At 39.2% G+C, this 15,269-nt stretch overlaps 1 protein-coding gene across 1 annotated transcript; it reads left to right on the top strand.

The window, feature by feature from the left end:
• Positions 1–12,814: 12,814 nt before the first annotated feature.
• Positions 12,815–14,774, top strand: LOC311082416 (uncharacterized protein; the record flags this gene model as incomplete). Its single annotated transcript, XM_084113239.1, has 3 exons — positions 12,815–13,477; positions 13,571–13,618; positions 13,712–14,774. Exons 1-3 carry the CDS (start codon positions 13,293–13,295, stop codon positions 14,772–14,774), a joined length of 1,296 nt encoding a protein of 431 aa, XP_083969365.1. The 5' UTR covers positions 12,815–13,292.
• Between the last annotated feature and the right edge of the window lie 495 nt (positions 14,775–15,269).

Here is a 15,269-nt window from a genome sequence, read left to right as displayed (position 1 = left end):
CATTAAAGATGATTTTACACTCAGTAGAAGGGGGTAGATTAATAATACACTTTAAATAGAACACATTTGATCTAAAGAGTATACACTCACCTAAAGGATTATTAGGAACACCTGTTCAATTTCTCATTAATGCAATTGTCTAATCAACCAATCACATGGCAGTTGCTTCAATGCATTTAGGGGTGTGGTCCTGGTCAAGACAATCTCCTGAACTCCAAACTGAATGTCAGAATGGGAAATAAAGGTGTTTTAAGCTATTTTGAGCGTGGCATGGTTGCTGGTGCCAGACGGGCCGGTCTGAGTATTTCACAATCTGCTCAGTTACTGGGATTTTCACGCACAACCATTTCTAGGGTTTACAAAGAATGGTGTGAAAAGGGAAAAACATCCAGTATGCGGCAGTCCTGTGGGCGAAAATGCCTTGTTGATGCTAGAGGTCAGAGGAGAATGGGCCGACTGATTCAAGCTGATAGAAGAGCAACTTTGACTGAAATAACCACTCGTTACAACCGAGGTATGCAGCAAAGCATTTGTGAAGCCACAACACGCACAACCTTGAGGCGGATGGGCTACAACAGCAGAAGACCCCACCGGGTACCACTCATCTCCACTACAAATAGGAAAAAGAGGCTACAATTTGCACAAGCTCACCAAAATTGGACAGTTGAAGACTGGAAAAATGTTGCCTGGTCTGATGAGTCTCGATTTCTGTTGAGACATTCAGATGGTAGAGTCAGAATTTGGCGTAAACAGAATGAGAACATGGATCCATCATGCCTTGTTACCACTGTGCAGGCTGGTGGTGGTGGTGTAATGGTGTGGGGGATGTATTATTGGCACACTTTAGGCCCCTTAGTGCCAATTGGGCATCGTTTAAATGCCACGGCCTACCTGAGCATTGTTTCTGACCATGTCCATCCCTTTATGACCACCATGTACCCATCCTCTGATGGCTACTTCCAGCAGGATAATGCACCATGTCACAAAGCTCGAATCATTTCAAATTGGTTTCTTGAACATGACAATGAGTTCACTGTACTAAAATGGCCCCCACAGTCACCAGATCTCAACCCAATAGAGCATCTTTGGGATGTGGTGGAACTAGTGTTGCTTTCGTCAACGAAAATTATGACGAAATATTGTCGTCAACGAACCGTTATCACCTGACGAAAACGAGACGAGACTAGACGTAAATGCATGGTCATGTGACGATGACTAAAATACATGTATAATGCAATATCGTTGACGAATAAAAACGAGACTAAATGTGGTTTAAAAAATAAAAACTATGCTAAAATGTCTCTTCATTTTCGTTGACCAAAACGAGACGAGACGAAATGTAACGTCACGACGAATGAGAGAGTTGTGCGTGAACCCATAGCTTTGTCGGCTTTAAATTCTGGATTGCGATCTGGTCACCCGATTATCAGCGAATTTAACCATATATTACTCCATTAGTTATTCTATTAAAATGTCTCATTGATATATTTGACACATTCATAATCATTACTTTTGCTGGTTCTTTGTGACAGCTGTTATGTGCGTTATTGGCAGCGTCTCTTGTTACATGAACACGTCACCGCATCAGCGCCAGAACATGGAGATTTTATTTTAGAGTAGATATAATCGCACAACCTATTCGATATTTTATAATTAAATAAACTAATCGAATATCCAAAAATCGTGACTCATCCCTGCATGGAATCTCTTGTTTCTTTTCCCAAATCTTCACTCACGTCACGTCTCACCCATTTTCTAAAGGTATTATAAACGTTTCTTGGTTCGCTTTTAATTAGGCCTATTATATTCGTATTCTTTACTGTGGTAAAGTAGAAAAACGCTGTAGGACAGATAGCCTACATTTGTACTTGCATGTCAAATTCTTTTTAACACAGTTTGTGCTTGTTATATTAGACATTGGGCGCGAGTTTAGTTGTAAAGCGCGTTTGACACGTGTGGGTGATTTTTACTTTCACTTTCTCTGGCAGCGCAATCTCAAACACAGCCTAAATATCTCGCCCTTGTGGAGGATAAAATTCGCTCTTCAAACCAATTTACATCAAGTAGAAAACACGAAGATATCATAAAGAGATCGAGTTTCCTGCTCGTGTCCCACATCCCTCTCAAAGCGCAGAGTGTATCACGCGTCTTTGTGTGGAAATATAAAACGAGTTTTTTTTTTTAATAACCCCCCAACCACCGCCGTTAGTTGGTCCATTACCGCGGTGGTAAAAAAAACCTGCCACCGTCACAGCCCTAAATATAGGCCTACTAAATAGCCTATAATAAGATAGCCTTGTTTGAAATTCTATATTGACTGGGTTAAATAGAATCGCATTACTAAAAAGAGACTAAAATACAATTTTCATTGACTAAAACTAGACTAAAATGTCATCAGTTTTCGTCGACTAAAACTAGACTAAAATGTCATCAGTTTTCGTCGACTAAAACTTGACTAGACTAAAAAGAGTATGAATGTGACTAAAACTAATAAAAACTAAAATGACAGCCTGACACAAAGACTAGACTAAAACTAAAATTAAAACAGGCCGCCAAAAACAACACTAGGTGGAACGGGAGCTTCGTGCCCTGGATGTGCATCCCACAAATCTCCATCAACTGCAAGATGCTATCCTATCAATATGGGCCAACGTTTCTAAAGAATGCTTTCAGCACCTTGTTGAATCAATGCCACGTAGAATTAAGGCAGTTCTGAAGGCGAAAGGGGGTCAAACACAGTATTAGTATGGTGTTCCTAATAATCCTTTAGGTGAGTGTATATAGACTATTATTATTTTTAGTATCAGTATCCCTGATCCCTGGAATGTGATCGGCTTTGACTGGAGATGGAGGAGCTGAACACGCAGCGACAGTGAAAGCACGAGCCCGGATTGTTCTGGGAGTTGTGATATATTAGCCGTTTCTCACTATGTGTTCTTGTTTGTACTTGTGTTCTTGTGGACTTGTGAAACGTCATCAGTCGCTGCCCAAGTACTGTTCCAATTCAAAGTTCACATCTAGCCAAGTCCAGTTCAAATCTATGGGATGATTATAGTCTCAATATGATTGACACGTGCAAGCACACTTATCAATGAACTTGATACATGTTGCAGAAATGTTTTATCCATGCCTTTCAACTTGCGTGTGCAAAATTCAAAATTGAATGAATGTGAAGCAATTTGTACAAATAGAGACATTTTTGTGAATACAAATGTTTTCCTTTGTATTAGTGTATCATAATTTGCGCATGCAACACAGAAGATGTGCATGTGTGGATCAGGTGACGCGCGTGCATTCATTGACGTCTTTTCTGAGTCGATCTCATTTGATTCATTTGGATTTTGAGACTTTCTTTTCGCGGTTTTTAAGCATTTCACAACCCACACACAAACAACTACAAATGAATAGGCCTGGTGCTAATTATTAATGTGTGCACAACTACCCATCTATTTGACAAATTCACAAATGTGCGTCACTACATTTAAACTAATACAATACAACTTGTGTGTGCAAAATCCAAAATCACATGAATGTGCAGCATTTTGTACAAATAGAGACATAGTTGTTAATACAAAACCTCGATTTTAAATTAATGTAGACCAGAATTTGTGCGTGCAACAAGTAAGATGTGCATTTGTGGATCAGGTGACACGCGTGCATTCATTGACTCGTTTCTGAGTCGATCCTATTTGATTCATTTGGATTTTGAGACTTTCATTCCGCGGTTTCGCCTTGCTCGATCCACACACAGCTGTCTGTGAAAACCTGCTACCACTAGATGGCAGTATTCTGCTGAAACAGACAACGGCAGCGTAATCAAGCGTTCTTCCTCATTTAAGACGCTTAATGTGAGTGATATTGAAGCACCACATTTAGTACACAATATTGGCCTACCTTATTAATAAAGCATATTTATAGAGGCAAACAGATTGCATCAGATTATGAACAACACTCATAGAAAAACATTATAAAACGCTTAACGTGTAATAGCGCGTTGCATGTTCAATAAGGTGTATTGGCAACTGAGTTTAAATATCACCGTCATTACTGCATTGACGTTAAGCTTTTTCTTTATAATATGCGCTATGGGAGGAAAACTATATAGCCTACAGACAAGAGCCTATATGAACGCGACGCGCGGCGTTTCACGTTAATGGCATTTCCCTTCCTGAGCCTGTTAAAAAGAAAAAGCTTAACATGGCATAAGCTTGGCATTTTTTCCTGTTAAAAAAACGTGAAATTTCGCACGTGTTGCTTGCACGTGTCAATCATATTGAGACTATAATCATCCCATACAAATCCCCGGATGTGTTCTTGATCCGCCCCTTTTACCGCGGATGCATCGAGAGGTGACTTGTGCGGACTTGAGACAGCCAGGTATCCCAGAATGCATCTCACACCAACCAGCAAGCGTCAATAGCAGAGGAGAAACCCTGCGTAATTTAAAAATACTGCTGTAAATGGGTCATTGACGAATAAGATTTTTAAAAGTGTAAAAAAATAGAATGAAGATATAACTATATTTGAAACCATTTTTTAGTTTACTTAGTTTTTTTAGTTTAAGGTTTTGTGGTTTGTACAATCAATTAACACTGTTTTTTGTCATTTTTTACAAGATGTAAAAAATGTCACCAAAAAAGTCATTTGGTTTAACCACTGATTTGAAAGTTAAAAACTGATTTGACATTCATGTTGAGATAGTATATAGTGTGTACCACAGAAGAAATATTAAAACAAATTATCACTGATCTCATAAATGTAATCATTTATTGGACTACTCTAAACACTCCAACATATTCAAGTAAAACATTGCACAGGGAAAGGAGAAAAGAGGAAATGTAAAAATATTTGTATTATTGTAGTTCCTTTAGTCATTAAAAGCAATTTTATTCCATTTAAATATTTACAATATCGGTTTTACCGAATGACTTTTTGACACTTCAAAATCTTTAAAATACCTTTATATGTAGTAAAATATAATTAAAACCTTTTGGATTCAGTAAAAGAGATCAAGTTGTACTACCTTACATACTTTGGATGTTATATATTTGTTTTGTTTTTTTAGGGCCCAAGCCCTGAAAGGGCGAAGGCCCTATTGTTTTCGTAAGGATTATTTTTTTTTTCTTTTTTTTTTTTTTTGCCTTTTTGCCACTTTTGGGGCCCTTAACATGCTCAAAAACTCTTGAAACTTTGCACACAGGTCAGAACCCGCGGCCATCAGGGCCGGACTGAAGCTGGTACCCGGGCGTGGCAGGGGGGCTCGACAGCGCCCCCTGGAATGGGGTCGGAAATCTTGGTCCATATATCAAACACGCTTGCATGTAATAATATGAAACTCAGTACACATATAGATCTCATCGGGCCGCACAACTTTCGTGCTCTTAAGTTTTACAAAAGCCCAACAGGAAGTCGGTTATTATACGTTGTTTGGAAAACGCATACAATGGAATGTGAAATACTCCTCCTAGGGAATTCATCCGATCGCCGCCAAACTCGGTGTGAATGAAGTGAAGACATTGAGGATGAATTCTTGCGAACAGATTTTTGATATCTCGAACGGTTTGGCCGTGGCGAGGAAACGAATTTATGGCGAATAATGGGACACAGGAAGTGTGTTACAACTTCTGCATACATTATCTGATCTTGCTGAAACTTCAGCAGTGTGTTCGTTGTAAGAGGCCGATCACATGGATGTGACCTTTGTGAGTCAAAGTTATAGCGCCACCAACTGGCAACAGGAAGTGTGTCACTTTCAAAATGCTTTGAAATCACTTTCTTATTTTTACCCGATTTGCTTAAAACTTTATGTGTATAATGTAGACACACGGCAGATGTAGTTCTGTGAAAGGATTATTGATATCTTAGATACTGTTGCCGTGACAACGCATCAAACTTTAATATTCTTTTCAGATGCTTTTGAGACTCTTCACATGCTTGAAAATGCATGAAACTCGACAGACACATCACATTTATTATACAGTAGACATGTGCAAAGTTTCAGAAATGGGCGTGGTGGAATGGCTCAGTAGCGCCACCTTTAGTCAAAAATGGGGGCTTAGTTTTTCCTAGAATCACAAAACTTGGTAGGTGTATTGTTCTCATCAAGCAGGACAACTTTCTAATTTACAGTCATTACCTCAGACCCACAGGAAGTCAGATATTTTGGTTTGAATGTGGATTTTCTGGAGAATTTTCTCTCTCTCTCTGTGTATCTGTGTGTGGGGGGGAGGGGGATTTGTCTATTCCATTTAATCTTTGTTCTTTAAGGTTTCAGGGGCTTTTGGGGCCCTTAACGTGCTCAAAAACTCTTGAAACTTTCCACACAGGTCAGAACCCACAGTCATCAGAGCCGGGCTGAAGCTGGTACCCGGGCGTGGCAGGGGGGCTCAACAGCGCCCCCTTGGACACGGTCTAAAAACTTGGTCCATATATCAAACACGCTTGCATGAATTAATATGAAACTCGGTACACATATAGATCTCATCGGGCCGAACAACTTCCGCACTCTAAGTTATTAGCTCCGCCCAACAGGAAGTCGGCTATTATGGGTTGTTTGAAAAACGCATGCTGTGGAATTTGATGTACTCATCCTAGAGAATTCATCCAATCGCCTCCAAACTCGGTCAGCATGAAGTCAAGACATTGAGGATGATAAATTCCGGACAGATTTTTGATATCTCGAACGGTTTGGCCGTGGCGAGGAAACAATGGCGAGAAAAGAGAAACACGAAGTAATATAACTTCTGCATACGTTAACTGATCTTGATGAAACTTCAGCAGTGTGTTCATGGTAAGAGGCCGATCAGATGGATGTAACTATTGGGAGTCAAAGTTATAGCGCCACCAACTGGCATATATACATACATACATATATATATATATATATATATATATATATATATATATATATATATAAAAATATAGCTGCGAGCAGCGATGGAGGGCCCAAGCCGGTGACACCGCCACCCCGGTGGCTTTAGTGTAACTAAAGGCACCAGGGTGGCGGTGCCACCGGCTTGGGCCTGCAATCGCTGCTCGCAGCTATATTATTATTATTAAGGCCTTTGGACAAAAAAATGACCCGTCACGTCATTGACCCAAATACTGGTGTAATTGTGTCACGAAATGTAATTTTAAGAGTATTTCAGGTCAGAATGTAGTTAAGCTCAAATCTTTGGTTTATTTATAAATATAACACCTATTTGAAAATTTGATCTGATGTTTTCGGAGTTGTGAGAACCAGGCAATCGGACGCTCGGCACTCATGTACCCTGCCGAGAACAGCCTTTCCTCGGCTAGTGCTGCTGATGTTTGCCGCTGGCTTGGATGTCTCCAGTCTAGTGGTTTAACATGAGATATAAATCGTCTTGTGTATATCCAACAGGCGATTTATTTATTTATTTAATTTATTGTCTCATTAATCTATAATTTGTTCCCTGGCAAAACGTTAAGCTGAGGGCAAAGTGAAGTTTCATAGCTTTATTTTAGTCTATTTAACTTAAACGTTTTAGCCTAGAGAGCTGACTTATGTTTGACTGAATCGTTGGCTTTATTATTGTATAGCTTCTTATACCTTTTACTTTTCTTATACCTACTTATACTTTTATAATGGCTATTATTGATCATTAAAACTGACATTTAACAAAAAAGGTTATGTCATTTTATTTTATATATTTAAAACATATAAAATAGCCTACATGTTGCCTACATTCTCTTCACGTTTGCACATATATAATAAAATAAAATGACACAACCCTGTCTCTTTTTGCTAAATGTTAGTTTTAAAAGAATGATCAGCTCCTTATAACATTCTAAATGGAACTCCACAGGGTAGTGCAATTAGCCCATTATTGTTTAATTTAATGATCAATGATGTTTTTGATAAAGTTAATAAACCAGGAATAGGATTGGTTCTTTATGCAGATGACGGAGCATTATGGAAGAGAGGCCGTAATATTAAAAATGTGGTTAAAGGCATTCAGGAATGGTAAAGTTTCTAAGTTTCAGTCTCAAAAACACAATATATGTTATTCACAAAAAAACAAGAGGAATGAACATTTAGATCTGAAGTTGTATGATCAAATATTGGAAAGAGTACCTGTTCTTAAATATCTTGGATTATGATTTGATGGAAAATTAACATGGAAATGTCATATCAGTAAAATTGCGTCAAAGTGTAAAAAGATCTTAAATTGCATGCGTACGGTTGCTAGTCACAATTGGGGAGCTAGTCGTAGTGCATTGTACTAGTGCATGTATCAAGCACTGATTCGTTCTTGCTTTGATTATGGATGTATCAGGCACGGATTAACGCACGGGCCTACTGGGCACTTGCCCAGGGCACTGGGCCAGCAGGGGGCCCTGTCAAATTTACTGTGTCTATTCTTTTTAAAATAATTATTTTAATTTTTATTTTATTTTCAGTAAAATTGTGTTAAATATTGAGGAATAATGTGATTTTTTTTTTTTGCAGTTGCAAAGTATTAAATCAAAAAATAATTTGAATGTATTGCTGCGCTGTTGAGAGGGACAACTAGAGGCGAGTGAAAAGCGTTGCGTAATATAAAAGTCACGCGTAGAAGACGTTACTCAAAAACCGAAACAAAAATTAGTTTAAAACCACAACCAAGTGGATCAATGAAAAGAAAGCACAAAAAGGACAAAGAAGCAAGAGAAGCTCAATTACTACAAAAGCTACCAACAATCTCCAGCTTTTTTAAAAATGCAAACACTGTTGATGCTAACAACAACAACGTTTCTGCTGCTTCAAGTGAAGATGGCGCTAGCACAACTAACCGTGATAGCAGTGATACTGAGCCGGCCTGTGATTACAACAACCCGCCAGGAGTAAGACAGATGATGATGATGACCACCTGTTTTGGGAGACAAACAACGACCCCGCATTGTGGGGAGATATAAAAAGGGATTCGGTGAGAAGTATTCTTATTAACAGAGGGGATGCCGCTTTCCATAACCGAAGCTCAAAATATACTTCTTCCGTAAGGGATAGCGGTCTGGGTGGCAAGACTCGCCCCCTTACAAATGATTTATTAAACACTCACTTACCAAACGGCCAGATTGTGTCACGAGAGTGGCTTTTATACTCTCCATCAACGGGACAGGTGTTCTGCTATTCTTGCAAACTTTTCTCGTCCAAAAGACACGCCTTTACAGATGGATTCAGTGACTGGAAGCACCCAGAACGGATTTCTGAACATGAGAGGAGCCCAGGCCATATGTCCTGTATGCTAGCCTTATTACATAGATCTAAAAACACTCAGGCGATTGACTCGGCTCTGGTCAAACAAATTGCTGGAGAGAGGGATTACTGGAAAGAGGTACTGAAACGTGTGGTGGCAGTAATAACATTTTTAGCCGAAAGAGGACTGGCTTTCAGGGGGGAGGATGAACTCCTAGGTTCGCCTCACAATGGAAACTATCTAGGAATTTTAGAGCTGATATCTCAGTTTGACCCGTTTCTATCGGAGCATATTAAAACACGCGGGCAAAAAGGAAGGGGAACTGTATCGTATTTGTCATCAAGTATATGTGAGGAGTTTATTGATTTATTAGGAGAAAAAACTAAACAAGTAATCGCGAATGAATTAAAGGATGCCAAATATTTTTCAGTAATCGTTGATTCAACACCAGATTTGTCCCACACAGACCAGTTAACATTCATCTTCAGATTCGTCAATGAGAAAGGGAATGTACTAGAACGATTCATAGCTTTTGAGCCCATTTCATGTCACACAGGTGAGAGTTTGTGTGATTACGTCATTAAAATGGTAAACAACCTTGGCTTGGACATATTAAACTGTAGAGGCCAATCGTACGATAATGCGAGTAATATGTCGGGCAGATACAATGGACTGCAGGCTCACTTAAAACGGATAAATCCATTGATCCATTACATACCTTGTGCTGCTCACTCATTGAATTTAGTAGGTGTAAACAGTTTACACAGCAGTCCAGATGTCGAACAGTACTTTAGTCTGCTACAGTCGTTGTATTCATTTTGTTCTGCATCTACTCGCCGATGGGCAAAAGTGTTCGAAAAGACAAACTTAACACTTAAGCAATTGTCTAATACGCGGTGGAGCTGTAGGGCTGATTCGGCCAAAGCTCTCTGGCAAAATTACAGTAATATAAGAGAGGCCTTGAACAGTATAGCTGCAGATGAGAACGAAAAAAGAGAAACACGCAACGAAGCATCGGGACTGCGCGCAAAGATGGACAAACTAGAAACTGCATTCATGGCGCACTTCTGGAATACTATACTCGAACGATTCAACGTGACCAGTTTATGTCTACAAAAAAGTGATATGGACCTTCGAACAGCGATGCGACTGCTTGAATCATTGCGTGAGTTTGTATCTGCTCAGCGAGAACTATTTGAACACTTTGAGAGGAGCGCTTTAAGTGTGACAGGTGTATGTCAGTCTTATAAGCATGAAGTACAACGCATCAAGAAAAAAGAAAAACTTTTGCTGACGAGACCACAGATGGTGATGCAGGCCTTAGTGGAAGCCGTAAATTTCAAGTGGACACATTAAATGTTACCATTGACAATCTTGTCAACTGCCTTGATCACAGAATTGATGCGTCTAAACACACGAATAGTCTCTTTGGTGTTCTATTCGTGCCAGACTCAGAATCTGACAGCAACATTATAACAGGAGCCCATAACCTTTCTGCTGCTTACCCTGATGATTTGAACAGCTGTCTTGCTGATGAGCTGATTCAGTTCAGATCTTTCATTTCAATGGAGCCGGACAGATCACCATCAAAAATGCTGAAAACAAGTATTGATTATGGACTGCCTTCGGTTTTCCCCAATGTTTATGTTGCCCTAAAGCTTTTCCTCACCCTGCCAGTCAGCAACTGTGAAGGAGAACGTTCATTTTCTCTAATGGCAAGAGTAAAAAAACTAACTAAGAAGCAAAATGTGTCAAGGACGTCTAAATTCACTGTCTTTAATGGCTATTGAATGCGATCTTGTGAGGGAATTGGATTTTGATGATGTTGTGGAAGCGTTTTCTCTCAGGAAATCGAGAAAGATACCCCTCAGCTAGGTAAATTTAAACCAACTTTTAAACCAAGCTAAATGCCTGGTGAACGACATGAAATGTAATGAAATTTCGGCTAAATGTAGAAATGTAAATTATTTATGGAATTTTCTCCTGTGATATGATTTGGAGAGGTCAGAAGCTTTTTGATTGAGTATGTTGTATAGTATGTTGCATGTTGATAGATACATTGGTGAGACATAAATAAACCAATTAGTGGTGTGAAAGTACAGACCATATGTGTGCATTCTCTCCCCGCGTATTAGCATTGTTAATCCTGTATGATGGGGCATTAATTAATTTCTGCTTAAATACTGAGTGCATGGAGGCATATAGCCTATTCCGCGCTCAAGCGCATGCATAAATCGTGCCACAAAGCACCGGCAAAAGCAGGCTAATGATAATATGTCTGAAAAAAACAACAAAAAAACTAGGCATTTTTATTGTTTAATAATAAAAAAAATATATATTTCTAAATCAGTGTCGGCTGCAAACATATCTATATCTCCGCTCTGTAAAGTGGATGCGCCTTTAGAGAGAAATGCACCTTTCATAATATCAGCCTAATCAGCCGGTATTTGCTTTCGATTCGATTTTTTTCGTTTAAAAGTGGACATTTCAAACTTTATATAGAAATATTCATCATGTTTTTGAGGCTATACACTGTGTTTCAGTTCATTTTTTGAGACGCGCTCCAGTTCACGCCACGGAGACCAAGCGCGCCCTGTTTGTTTTCTTTTATTTTACAAAAGCACAACGTTTTCTTGTTATTGTGAGTTTACAAAAATAAAAGTAGCTACTTGCGACTGATGCATTATTCTTTTCTGTATATGACCAGAAGTATTTCAAGTTGTTTCCACTGTTGATGGGAAAATGCAAGTGTTCGCGCCGACGCCTGCAATGCAGTGCGCGCTGCACACTCCGCACTGTTGCTGCGTCTTTATATTAACATTTCTGATTGTTTAAATGATCAGCCCCCTTAAAATGTCTGGCTTTCCTGCCCTATTGCTGCACCTTTGCATACAGGTGCAACACTGTTGTCCAAAAAAATTGGTGAAGGGGGCCTTTGAGACATTCGTGCCCAGGGCACATCATCGCCATAATCCGTCCCTGGGATGTATTGTATATGGTTCGGCATCCGAGTCTTTACTGAAAAAAATAGATATAATTCAATCCAAAGCACTAAGAATATGTTGTGGTGCAGTAAAAACATACCTTGTAGATGCAATTGGAGTAGAAATTGGAGAGATGCCTCTAGATATTAGAAGGGAAAAACTGGCAATTACATACTGGGTAAATCTTCAACAATCAGCAAATAAGCGCCTTACTCGCAAAGTATTGGAGGAGTGACTTATCATCACCCAAGGTTAATTTGCCATCCAGCACAGTAGGTGGCGATAATGCTCCTTTGGAGTTAATCGCCATTAAAGAAGAAGAAGAATAATTGAGTAATGCGGAAGTGAAGTAAACACCGACAGCTCCAGCACTGATGAACCCCATTCACTCTCAGTGTTCCCGAAGCTCGCTCGCTGGTAAGTTGATGAAATTATTGTGTTTTTCACTTTTAAACACTTTAGTCGTCCTCTCGTGAATCTAGGCAGTAGTTGTGTTTTATGTAGCCAGCTTTAGTTAGTGTTTATTCGCCTTATTCACCTCGAACGTTCCACCGAGCCTGAGGGGTACACTTACCACTTCCGGGAGTTCTCACTCACAGCGCGAATTCTGTCAGTGCAATGGCGCCTCACTGCTGTGTTCCCAAATGCACTTCATCACACAGGAAAAAATCGAATAGAGGACAAACATTTCACCGTTTCCCAAAAGATCAGGGACTACGTCGACAATGGATAATAAACATCAGAAGGGATCCTGGTCGTAATTTTAAGGTAAGTTTATGTCTGGTGCTCTGAGGCTAAGCCGTCTCCATACGTTAGCTTGTATCGCTAGCTAGGCTAGGACAGAACTAACAAGTTTTAGTAGCTAGATAGATTAAGGCAGAGAGCCAGGTTGTTGAAATATACAGCCTAGTCAAAAATTAGTAGTATGTTATTTAAATCTACCACCACAGATTCACTAGTATAAGCATATTCTGAGTGACCTTGTTTGTATTAGCTTCTAGTCACAAGCTAACCTAGGGAACACATCACATCAGTTTTCATAGCTAGGAGGATGTACATGAGTCAGATTGAGTCTGATCAATAAAATTATACATGTAAAAATGTTTATATGATTGCATTTTATTTGCTGATGCAGATAAACACATACACAAAAGTGTGCTCGGAGCATTTCCTCCCAGACTGCCTTGTGAAAAGCAAGACTGGCATCACCAAGTTGAAACAGGGAGCTGTGCCAACTGTGTTTGCATGGAGTTCTGTCAGATCAGAGAGGAGGAGTGTTGTTAGAACTGCAAGGTAGTATTTAACATTAGATGAATTAAGTTACTAGTTTGTAATGCATTTATTAACTGTGTGTATTGACAGTATTTCTCTGTTGATGATTTCCAGTAATGTTTCCACGGATCTGGATGATCGACATGGTGTGAATGTGTTGAGGTACGTAAAAGATTAATTGGTTACATGAACTGAGCATGAGTATCATTGTAAAACACCTAATGTGTCCATCAATATGTTATCTTATACTTCCAGTGAAGAGACACCCCCTCCGCACCCAGACCATGAATATGCTGCACTGCCTCCCTCACTTCAAGATCAACTTGAGGAAGCCCGCAAGACCATCGGTGATCAAGAACTTTTAATTTTAGAGCTTCAACAAAAACAGTTTTTGATTTCAAATTTTCAAGGTGATGATAAACAGATATCATTTTATACAGGGTTCCCAGATTACGATACATTTAAAGCTGTGTTTATGGCCCTGCAACCTACTGCAGAAAATATGGTGGGATGGAGTCAGGCTCAGCGACTTAAACATTCAAGTGGGGAGGTACTTCGTCAAGGCTTTAGCGCCTCTAAATTGTCCACTATGGACCAGTTTTTTCTTTTTCTTTGTAGGTTGAGGCAGGGATTTCCTGAGCACGATCTTGCAACCCGTTTCCATGTATCACAGTCAACAGTAAGCAGGATCTGTGTGACCTGGGTCAATTATTTGTATTTTATGTTGGGATCACTTCCAATGTGGCCTTCAAGGAAAACTGTGGATGAACTTATGCCAGATTGTTTTAAATGCACGTTCCCGGCTACTAGAGTTATATTGGATTGCACTGAAATTCATGTACAGAAACCTAGCTCCAAGGTCCTTAACTCAGCGATTTATTCACACTACAAAGGTAACACCACATTTAAGGGCCTAATAGGCATTGCCCCCTCAGGTGAAGTGACTTTTGTCAGTGATTTATATACAGGTTCAATATCTGACAAAGAAATAACCAAAAAATCAGGTATCCTTTCTGTTCTCGAAGAAGGAGATATGGTAATGGCTGATAAAGGCTTTCTCATCAAGGCCCTTCTCTCTGAAAGACAGGTCTCCCTTGTAATCCCTCCTTTTTTAGGCCCAAGTGGACACTTCACTGCAGATGAAGTACGAAAGACTCAAGCGATAGCAAGACTGCGAATTCATGTAGAGCGCGCAATTAGGCGGATTAAAGAGTACCATATTTTTGATAAAGTCTTACCCATGACACTGGTGGGCTCCGTTAACCAACTGTGGGCCGTCTGTGCCCTTTTAACTAACTTTCAAGGTCCTCTCTTTTAAAATTGTAATGTTAATGTAAATATCTACCACTGTTATGTAAATCTCTAAAACTGAAATCTTAACCATCATTATTCTTCTTCTTTATGAATCTGTACAAATCCTTAACCATTATTCTACTTCTTTATGAATCTGTACAAAGCCTTAACCATTATTATTATTCTTCTTTATGAATCTATACAAATCCTTAACCATTATTGTTCATCTTTATGAATCTATACAAATCCTTAACCATCATTATTGTTCTTCTTTATGAATCTATACAAATGTGTGAACTTGTATTGTTACCATAGCACCTTATCATGGTCAGTGTATCACAGGATCAGTCCCTGTCAGACCTTATAATCACTTCTCATGCTCTTTACTTTTACATACCTGTGAGTGATTGTTTTACATGTATGTGTGTGTATGTATAAGCTACTGGATGTGTATCTATCTAAAGAATAAAGTACAATTGTATTACACATGGATGATGTCCTTCTTAACTTTATAATTTAA

Source organism: Abramis brama (genome assembly GCF_963993115.1).
Source record: "Abramis brama genome assembly, chromosome: 1".
NCBI classification, from domain to species: Eukaryota; Metazoa; Chordata; class Actinopteri; order Cypriniformes; family Leuciscidae; genus Abramis; species Abramis brama.
This window is presented reverse-complemented; position numbering and strand designations above follow the sequence as displayed.